The sequence below is a fragment of the Myotis lucifugus genome, unplaced genomic scaffold (genome assembly GCF_000147115.1).
Source record: "Myotis lucifugus unplaced genomic scaffold, Myoluc2.0 scaffold_1718, whole genome shotgun sequence".
NCBI lineage: Eukaryota > Metazoa > Chordata > Mammalia > Chiroptera > Vespertilionidae > Myotis > Myotis lucifugus.
The window spans coordinates 1-9,962 of NW_005872766.1; the positions used below are offsets into that span (position 1 = coordinate 1).

General features: G+C 56.9%; 1 protein-coding gene across 1 annotated transcript in view; it reads left to right on the top strand.

Moving 5' to 3' along the window:
• Positions 1-4,133: 4,133 nt before the first annotated feature.
• LOC111824483 (interleukin-4 receptor subunit alpha-like) overlaps positions 4,134-9,962 on the top strand; it is a 6,774-nt gene continuing 945 nt past the window's right edge. Inside the window, exons 1-4 of the mRNA XM_023748714.1 lie at positions 4,134-4,252; positions 6,144-6,234; positions 7,832-7,961; positions 9,845-9,958. Of these exons, the coding sequence (XP_023604482.1) occupies positions 6,165-6,234; positions 7,832-7,961; positions 9,845-9,958 (314 nt within the window). The 5' untranslated portion in view covers positions 4,134-4,252; positions 6,144-6,164. The remainder of the gene's footprint in view (positions 4,253-6,143; positions 6,235-7,831; positions 7,962-9,844; positions 9,959-9,962) is intronic.

The window sequence follows — 9,962 nt, forward strand, 5'->3', positions numbered from 1 at the left end:
CTATTCAGCCACCTTGGCTCCAAAGCCCAGCCACCCTGGAGTCTTGTGGCTGCCCATGCAGAGTGCTTGCTCATTCAGTGCTGTTCCTGGAACTCCCTGGGCCACCTAACTCTTACTCACCTTTTAAAACATAGTGCAGATCCACTTCCACTGTGAAGCCTGCATGAGGTGACTGTATGTGTCTGAGTGTCTCTTAGGGCAGTTACTGTCAGCTGAGGGTCATTCTGTCCCCCAGGGGACATTTGACAATGCCTGCAGGCATTTTTGATGGTCAGGCCTGGGAGTGCTACTTATATCTAACTAGAGGCCCGGTGCACAAAAATTTGTGCACTCGGGAGGGGGAGGGTCCCTCAGCCCGGCCTGTGCCCTCTCGCAGTCTGGGACCCCTCGGGGGATGTCCACCTGCTGGCTTAGGCCTGCTCCCCAGGGGATTGGGCCTAAGCTGGCAATCAGACATCCCTCTGGCAGCCCGGGAGCCCTCGGGGGATGTCCACTTGCCAGCAGGGAGCAGACCTAAGCTGCAGTCGGACATCCTTAGCACTGCTGAGGAGGCAGGAGAGGCTCCCACCACCACCGCTGTACTGGCAGCCATCAGCCTGGCTTGTGGCTGAGCAGAGCTCCCCCATGTGGGAGCGCACTGACCACCAGAGGGCAGCTCCTGCATTGAGCGTCTGCCCCCTGGTGGTCAGTGTGTGTCATAGTGACCAGTCATTCCCAGTCGTTCTGCTGTTAGGGTCAGTTTGCATATTACCCTTTTATTATATGGGATAGAGGCCTGGTGCATGGGTTGGGGCCGGCTGGTTTGCCCTGAAGGGTGTCCCGGATCAGGGTGGGGGTCCCGCTGGGATGCCTGGCCAGCCTGGGTGAGTGGCTGATGGCTGTTTGCAGCTGGTCACACCCCCTTCAGGGTGGGGCTCCCCACTGGGGTGCCTGGCCAGTCTGGGTGAGGGGCTGAGGGCCGTTTTCAGGCTGGCCAGTGACTGAAGCTCCCAACCTCTCCTTTTTTCTTTTTTTTTTTTATTCTGGGATTTATTTACCTTCTATAATTGAAACTTTGTTGCCATCACTGGAGCTGAGAGCCAGCTCCTACTCACTCCAGCTCTGAGGCCATGGCCTGCTGAAAGCAGGTATCTGGGGTTTGTTTAGCTTCTATAATTGAAACTTCGTTGCTTTCGGAGCTGAGAGCCGGGCTGTGGCAGGCGGGGAACCTTGGCTTCCTCCATCACTGGAGCAAGCAAGCTTCCTGCTCGCTTCAGCTGCATGGCTGCCGGCCGCCATCTTGGTTGGCAGTTAATTTGCATATAGCCCTGATTAGCCAATGGGAGGTGTAGCGATGTTAAGGTCAATTACCATGTTTGTCTATTATTAGATAGGAGGATTCATAATCCTATAGCACTTTGTTATTTCCATGTATGTCTCCTTGTTTAAAATACAAGACTCTTCAGGGCAGGAATTATTATGTCTTGTTAAATTTTATCCTCCATACATATACCAAAGCCAGTCATGAATGGTATTCCAGGCTGGTTGAGAGTCACTAGAGTAGGTGAGAGAATGTGGCTTAGAGTCACACAAATCTGCTTGGATATTTGACTGTGACATTTACTCTTTGATTCTTAGTATTCCTCTTATCATCCATAAATGAGGTAAATTTTACAAGCCTTATATAATATACTAGAGGTCCTAGAGGCCCGGGGCACAAAAATTTGTGCACTCGGCAGGGGGGGGGGCCCCCCAGCCCGGCCTGTGCCCTCTCGCAGTCTGGGACCCCTCAGGAGATAACGACCTGCTGGCTTAGGCCTGCTTCTGGGTGGCAGAGGGCAGGCCCAATCCCTAGGTGCAGCCCCTGGTCAGGCTCAGAGCAGGGCCGATTGGGGAGTTGGGGCGCCGCCCCGTCATGCACAGAGCAGGGCCGATCAGGGGGTTGAGGAGCTCCCCGCTGTCACTCACAGAGTAGGGCCAATAGGGGAGTTGGGGCACTCCCCGCTATCACACACAGAGCAGGGCGGATAAGGGGGTTGGGGCGCTGCACCCTGTCACACTCAGGGCAGGGCCAATGGGGAGGTTATGGCTCTACCCTGTCACACACAGAGCAGTGTCCGTGGGGAGGGGGGGGGTTGGGGCGCCGCACCCTGTCACACACAGAGCAGGGCTGATCAGGGGGTTGGTGGGCTGCACCCTGTCAAACACAGAGCCGCAGGGCAATCAGGGGATTGGGGAGCTCCCCCCTATCAGGCACAGAGCAGGGTAGATAGGGAGGTTGTGGCCCCGCCCCCTGTCACACACAGAGCCGCAGGGCGATCAGGGGGTTTGGGCGCTGCCCCCTGTCACGCTGATCCCGGTGCCGGGAGGCATATTACCCTTTTACTATATAGAATAGAGGCCTGGTGCACGGGTAGGGGCTGGCTGGTTTGCCCTGAAGGGTGTCCTGGATCAGGGTGGGGGTCCCCACTGGGGTGCCTGGCCATTCTGGGTGAGGGGCTGAGGGCTGTTTTCCGGAAGCGAGTGACTGAAGCTTCCAACTGCTCCTTGTTTTATTTTTTATTTTTTATTTTTATTCTGGGCCAGCTTTAGCTCTGAGGCCTCGCTGCTGAAAACATCAATACAAAGTTTTGGTCCGCCTGGCTTTCAGTCCAGCTGGTTTCTGGGGTTTTGTTTATCTTCTTATTTGCAACATAGTACATAGTTGCTTAGAGTTGTAGCTGAGAGGCCGGCAAGTGAGGCGGGGAATGTTGGAGTCTGCAGCAAGCAAGCCTCATGTTCGCTTCAGTGCCTGGCTGCCGGCCGCCATCTTGGCTGACAGTTAATTTGCATATACTCACTGATTAGCCAATGAAAAGGGTAGTGGTTGTACGCTAATTACCATGTTTCTCTTTTATTAGTGTAGATAAATTATATAAAATTATAATGTTAGTTATTCTGACTCATTAACTAGTAAATAACTAACACGAGGTTGGTGGGGAGCTAGAGGCTGCCGTGGTGATGAGAGCTGTCCCTGCTCCCCGACTTGTGACCTGTCACTGCAGACTCCTGCACCCCTGCTGTAACTCCCGGGGCTACAGCTGGTTTATATAATGTCATTGTGATGCTTCCGTTGTGCCCATGTGGGCCAGTGGGCACCGTTCCAGCTGACCCCTGCCCTTCACCGTGTCCCCGGCATTCCTGAGCTCTTCCTTCCTGGCACAGCGAATCCAGGCGGGCCCCTCCCTGCTCCTGGAGCCAGAATTTCCCCAAGGGGTGCTGGTTCCTTTCAAAGCAGAGTAGGATTTAGAAGCCATGACCTGGGCGCCGGACGCATGGTGATCCGATGCCCGGCTGGGTCCTGGCGGACGAAGGGCGCTGTGGAGGCCGCTAGCAAAATGGAAGCAGGGTCAGCGGATTGGATTGCGTCGTGCGTCCGTGTAATTTCCTGACTTTGCTGGTTGCGTTGTGGCTATGCAGGGTATGTCCTTGTTTCCCTGAAATCTACCCTGGAGTATTGAGGGGCAGTTTATTCCTGTGAATAAATAAATAAGAGAGAGAGGCTGAGGGAGGGAAATGAATGGAAAGGACGGGAGAGGAGAGGGTGGGGTGGGCCTGAGTGGGGTGTGCTGGAGGAGCAGTGGGAGTGGAGGCCAGCAGGTGGCAGGAGCCAGGTGCACAGCTGCTGGGCTGGGGGAGGGAGGCGGCCACTGGCAGAGCCTTCATGGGGGATTGTGGGGCGCGGCTGCAGTGTTTTGGCCAGGTTCAAGCCTCGGACTAATGAAAGGACAGGGTCCTCTCATTGCCACGTGCAAGTCCCAGCAGGGCCCTCCCAGCACAATTATAGCCAACGGCTGTGGTTGTAAGCTTGAACCTGTGGTCCGAACACGTGGCCCCACGTGCCTTGTGCTAGAGTCCAGGTGCATGTAGTTGAGTGAGGATGAAACTCACGAGAATGCTGTAAACAACGTGATCACGCCCCTACTTTGCCTCGTGGCATCTGCTATAAAATAAAGTCACGGCTTGTGGGCGCCGGCGCTGTCTCCTCATCAGGGAGCAGCGTCCCACCGAGACCCAGCTTTCATTCTCTTGTCTGTCTTTTCTCAATCCTTTCACCCCCCACTCAGGATCACCTTTGGCCGTAACAGGGGATGAAGCCCCCGGAGCTTGGCGCAGGGGCTGGGGCTTCTGCTGTGGCTCCAGCCCCCACCGTGCTCCCGACACGGCAGAGAGCGTTGGGGCCGCCTCCTCTGTGCAGGGCACCTGTGAGCGTCATCCGTCACTCCCGGTGCAGGTAGAGCGGCCGGAGCCCAGAGACAGTGACTGGGCGGCACATGGCTACCGAGTGGCAGGAGGAGGCCTGGCAGCTGCCTCTCTGGACATGACCCCAAGATAGAGACCCCCGGGAACGCGGGTGGGCGCCATCAGCATTGCCCGGAATACAGCCCAGGACAGTGCTTTGTAGGGGGCATTCGGCATGAGGTGCCGGGAGTGCTGGGGGTGACGCTGGTGGCCCGATGGGGTTCTGCTTCTGAGCATCGTCCTCAGGAAACCACTGGCGACCTTCCTCCACCCCCCTGTGCCAGGTGGCTTGAGGCCGCCCGTGTGTCAGCTCCCGTGATCCCCGCAGCGCCCAGTGCCATGGAGACTGAGGCAGGGCTCACAGGAGCGCATGGCGAGCAGGTGCGGGACTTAAGGAGATGATCGGAGAAACGTGTGGTGAGGTCCCCCGGGGACGGGCAGACACCACCCCGTGCGGAACAAAGTAACAGAGTAAGGAAGGCTCAGCCCAGCGCCAGGCACACCGCACCGGGGGCCACACTGACCTGAGGCTTTGCATCTGAACGCTGTGGCGGGGATGGATGTTAATGATGCAGTGAGTTTAAGACGCAAGTTTTCATGTGTAGACGGTGCTGCTATTTTGGTAACTGAATTTCACATTTATCTCCCTGTGTCCATAGCAGCAAAGAGAGAATCGGTCCTCACATGTGAGTGGGGTGTTGCTGGGCTTGTGATCTGGGGGATTCGAACTGTGCTTCCTCTTTGGGTGTCTGTACCTTCTAGTCTTTATTCCCCAGTGACGTCTTGTGGGATGTCGTTAACACATGAGGGCGGTCCATGCTTTCACAGCTATAACCCTCTGTGGGGCTAGAAGTCGGGGAGGGGTAATGTGCTGTGTGAGGAGCAGGCACAAAGCCTCGGGGTGTGTCAGGGACTCCTAGCTCGAGCGTGTGGGCGCAGCCGTCTGGCTGGCCTGACCTCGTGGGCTCGCTCATGCCCCTGAGGTCAGCGCGGGTCAGCTGCCAGGCCTGCGGAGGTGGAGGTCACCACAGGGCTGGGCAGCCGCCCGTCGCCAGTGCGGAGGGAGACTGCTGGGACTGGCCCGTCACCGTCCTCCAACAGGCGAGGCCAGGCACGTTCTCCAGGCAGTGGTTGTGCAAAGCAGGCCTGTGCCTGCCTCACTCTGGCTAATATTCTGCTGGCCAAAGCCAGTCACATGGCGAGCCCAGAGTCCAAACGCAGGGAGAACGCCCTGCCCAGAGCGGAGGGGGTGTGGGGGGGGTGGCACTGCAAGGTTACATGGACACAGGAGTGAAGAATTGAGGCCATTAATGTAGTCAGACTAACACATCCGACAGCATCATTTTTAGTGGTTGCCCAATACTTTGTTGCATGGGTAAACCACCATTTATTTAACCAACTCTGTAAGGTTGGACAGTCGGGTTAGAATTTCCAAACTATTTCAAGGAATTGTAAGTCCTTTGGAGGATTAATTGGGGGTTTGACACGCACACACAAATGAAGGTTGGGTAAATAAATTTGGTAAGTGTTGAGTTAAGTGAAGAAAAGTTTCCTTGTTGCAGGACTTATCAGAACCTTTATGTGCGCATGTGCATTGTGAACTTCCAAACGCCTGAGGATGCTCAAACTTAGGGATTTTTTCCCAGAAGCATCTCTCGAGACAGGTGTTCCTGGCTCTCACGCGGGGCTTTGTGCACCTGGGTTGGGTTTCATGCTATGAACAGATCTCTGATGAACAGGGAGGGCTCACTGTTGCTGAGACACAAATGGCCAGGGTGGGGGGCGGTCGTGTCTGGAGTAAGGTGAGTTCTGAAGGCTGCACGCGGGATGATTGGCGGGGTGGGGACCACGAGTCAGCACTCACCTGGCTCACCTTCTCTCAGCAGGTGCCTTAGGACCTCCCGATGGGGTGGCTTGGCTCTGGGCTCACGTTCCCTGTGAGCTGCCTGATCCTGGTGTGGGCAGCAGGCTCTGGTAAGTCACCACCTCTCATTCATTCATTCATTCATTCAGTAAACATGTATTGACTGTCCACCTGCCAGGCTCAATCACTGAACAAAACAAAGATCCCTGGCTTTAGAGATGACGCTGTAGTGGGAGGAGACAGCCAATGACAGATGGCCCTAATTATAAGCTAATTCTAGGATTGTCAGAAGGTGGTGGGAAAAGACGATATAAGGCAGAGCATGGAGGACTGGGACAGCGGGGTCAAGTGGAGGATTGCAATTTAAAACACGTGCTCAGGGACGTCCTCATGAGTGACAGGCGCTCAAGCAAAGACTTGAAGGAGGGGGAGCGTGCAGATACCTGCGGGCGGACCTCAGTGGAGGCCGGAGCCCAGAGCCTGCTGCCTGGAGAGCTAGAGGGACCAGAGGAGGCTGGGGTAGGGCCGGAGGCAGGTGGCCAAGTCAGGAAGGACCTGGCAGGGTTTGAGCACAGGAGTGACGTGACCTTGACACTAAAAGGGATCCCTTTGTCTGTAAGCAGGAGGGTGGAGGCCGGGAGGCCAGGGGGAGGCCGGGTGGCGTGGCCCAGCAGAGGAGATGGAGGGTACTGGCTTCGGGCCCTTCTGGGAGAGAGATTTGAAGAGAGATTGGAATGCGGGGCGGGAGCAGGGCTGGGGTGACGCTGAGAGCTCTGACCTGAGCAGGCAGGAAGGGCGCGGTGTCATTTCTGAGATGCAGAGGGATCTGGGCTTTGGGGAGCGGGGAATCGGATGCGGAGAGTCTGCGATGTTGACTAGATACCCCCGACTCTCCTTAACACGGGAGCCCTCTATCCAGAGAACCAGTGCAAATGGAGGGCCGCGGGGGATGGGCCGGTGCGGCCACTGGAGCGCGATGCCTGCCGGCCAGGGCTCGGCGGTCTAGAGCTGGGTGATGGCGCTCGCACGTCGGCAAACCTGATGTGCATAGGGACTCCCAGAAGTCCGAGGGGACTCAAGCTCAGGCCGTGGGATGTTTTCCAAGATGCATCTCTTGGGACAGGTGTTGCCTGGCTCTTACTCCGGGCTTTTGAAATCTGCCGGGTTCAAAGCCAGCTCTGCCGCTGACCGGCTGGACGAAGCACCCCGCCCTCTCATCCCGCCCTTTGATATTGGCCAAACCCAACAAGGAGCCAGCGGCCAAGGGCACCTGGGGGACAGACCGTGGGGATCAGCCTCCTGAGCTCAGCGGGGTGGAGCGGGTGGGGCGGGAGCGGCGCAGGGACAGCCGCCTCCCGCACGCCACGCGCTGCAGGGCAGGTGCTGCTGGCGGGTCGCCCTCCTCACACCGCCACGTGTTTCCCTTTAATTTGGCCAAAGGCAAGTAGGTGAGCTGCAGCACATAAAGGTCATTGGGGTGTCCCCCGAGGGGGCCCGCACCCCAGGGCCCTTCTTCAGCTTCAGGATGGCCTCAGTGCAGCAGGAGGCTCTGTGAAGACGGCACAGGAGCGGTCCCGGGGCGGTGGTTCCCTTGCTTTGTGCTGGGCCCCTTGGTCCTGTTCCAGCTGGTTTCCGACCTTCCCGGTGGCCCATGGCGCTCTTGCTTGTTGGGCTGCGGCTGCTCAGAGCGCTCCTGTGTCTCCCCAGGGAGTGTTCAGGTCCGGGATGGGCCCACCTGCTTCTCCGACTACCTCAGCACCTCCACCTGTGAGTGGAGGATGGGCGGCCCCACCGACTGTAGAGCCGAGCTCCACCTCACCTACCAGCTGGGTTCCAAGTAAGCCTGTGCCCAGGGAGGTGGCGGGGGTGAGGACGGGCGGGGCCGAGGGGAGGCCGGGAGGTTGGCCTGAGTTCACCTGGTCCCGGTGGAGTGCCGGGTGCCGAATGCAGTTCCCCGCGGTTCTTCCTGGGCCCGGGGTTGGAGCTGGGGCGCCGGGGCGCAGTGTGTGATACAGTGGGTGTGTCATGACGCTCCGAACACACGCTCCCAGGCCCATGGCATGTGGATGTGGGTGGAATATTGGACCAGACCAGTGGTTCTCAAGCACTTAGTCCCAGGACTCTAGCATGCTTAAATTAGCGAGGACCGCAAAAGCGTTTGTGCAGGTGGCCTATAGCGATCGCTCTTTACCGTTAGGGATTACACCAGGACATTTAAATCACAGCACACAAGCCACCAGAGCCATGACACCGTAACAGGCCATGTGTTCTCCAGAAAACTCCCCTGTACGCGTGTGAGAGAGCAAAGTGGCAGGTAGTTTTGTTAGAAGCACCTCTCCCCGACACCAGAGGTTCCCGGACAGCCCCCAAGTCAGGGGGAGAGGGCTGCTCCCAGCCTCGCTCCTTGTCTTCTCATATCGATGAGTTTATATGAGAGACCACGATTGCACTGTGACGAAGCCAGTTTTATTAAAGCAATGGAAGCATGCACCTTCATTAAAGAAGCGAGGCAAGCAGACCTCTGCATCTGGCTTGTGAAGGGCAGACGGGCTCCCAGCTGACCTGAAGAGTGAGTTAGGTGGGGGTCTGAGGCATTAGATACCCTCCTGTCTATAGGTTTCAAATTCCTCTGCTGACTATTGTGGAGCAGATTGATTCTCAAGGTCCCTTTTTACTTTGCTGTGGCCTTCCAGAATTCATGAGAGGCACCTGGCATTATTATCTTGTTAAGCCTTGAGACTACTGGCTTTTCTGTGGTTCTCAACCTTCTGGCCCTTTAAATACAGTTCCTCATGTTGTGACCCAACCATAAAATTATTTTCGTTGCTACTTCATAACTGTCATGTTGCTACTGTTATGAATCGTCATGTAAATATCTGATATGCAGGATGGTCTTAGGCGACCCCTGTGAAAGGGTCGTTTGATCGCCAAAGGGGTCGCGACCCACAGGTTGAGAACCGCTGCTCTAGGCTCTGCTATGAATCGTCATGTAAATATCTGATACTCAGCCCTTTCTCTAGGATCCCCTGTGAAAGGGTCATTCGACCGCCAAAGGGGTCTCGACCCACAGGTTGAGAACCACTGGCTTAGGGAGTAAAACTGCCCTTTTTCCCTTTCTCCTCCCCGCCCCCCCCCACCCCCCTTTCTGCATTCTCTCCTTAGGAGGGTGTTTAACCATTTGCTCTGGACCAGCAGAGTGTGTGGCGAGGACAGAAATGGTCTGGCTCTCAGAGCCCTGAATGCTCACTGTCTGGCCCTTTACGAAAAACGTTGGCTACCCGTGGCCCTAGCCCATGAGACACGGTTGGCTGTTTTGGGAGGCACGTTTGGATGACATACAGTGGCAGGGCATGTGCCACAGTCCCCTGTGTGTGGGAGAGGCTGTGCCCGAGGTGTGTCCCCCACACACACGTGCTGTTACAGAATCTTCTCTGCCACGGCGCTTCCCTTCCACGGCCTTCCGGGGTGAGCTGAGTCCTGGGAGCGAGGCCGCAGCCAGGGGCGTGTCAGAGCCCATGTGGGTGTGGTGAGGGGCTGTGGCAGCAGGGAAGGCAGTCCTAGCCCACTGTCCCCACCACACACGCTGGCCGCTCTGCTTCCCAGTCCCCTGACCTGGTCCTGAGGCAGGTGACCGGGAACTAGAAGAGCATGTGGTTCCTTGAGGCATGTACGGGGACACCCATACGTGCACGACCAGCCTAACACAGCCCGTGTCCGCAGAAACCACACGTGTGTCCCTGTGAATGGAGAAGGCGCCGTGTGCCTGTGCGACATGCTGATGGTCAACATGAGCACTGGGGACACCTACCAGCTGGACCTGTGGGCTGGGAAGCAGTGG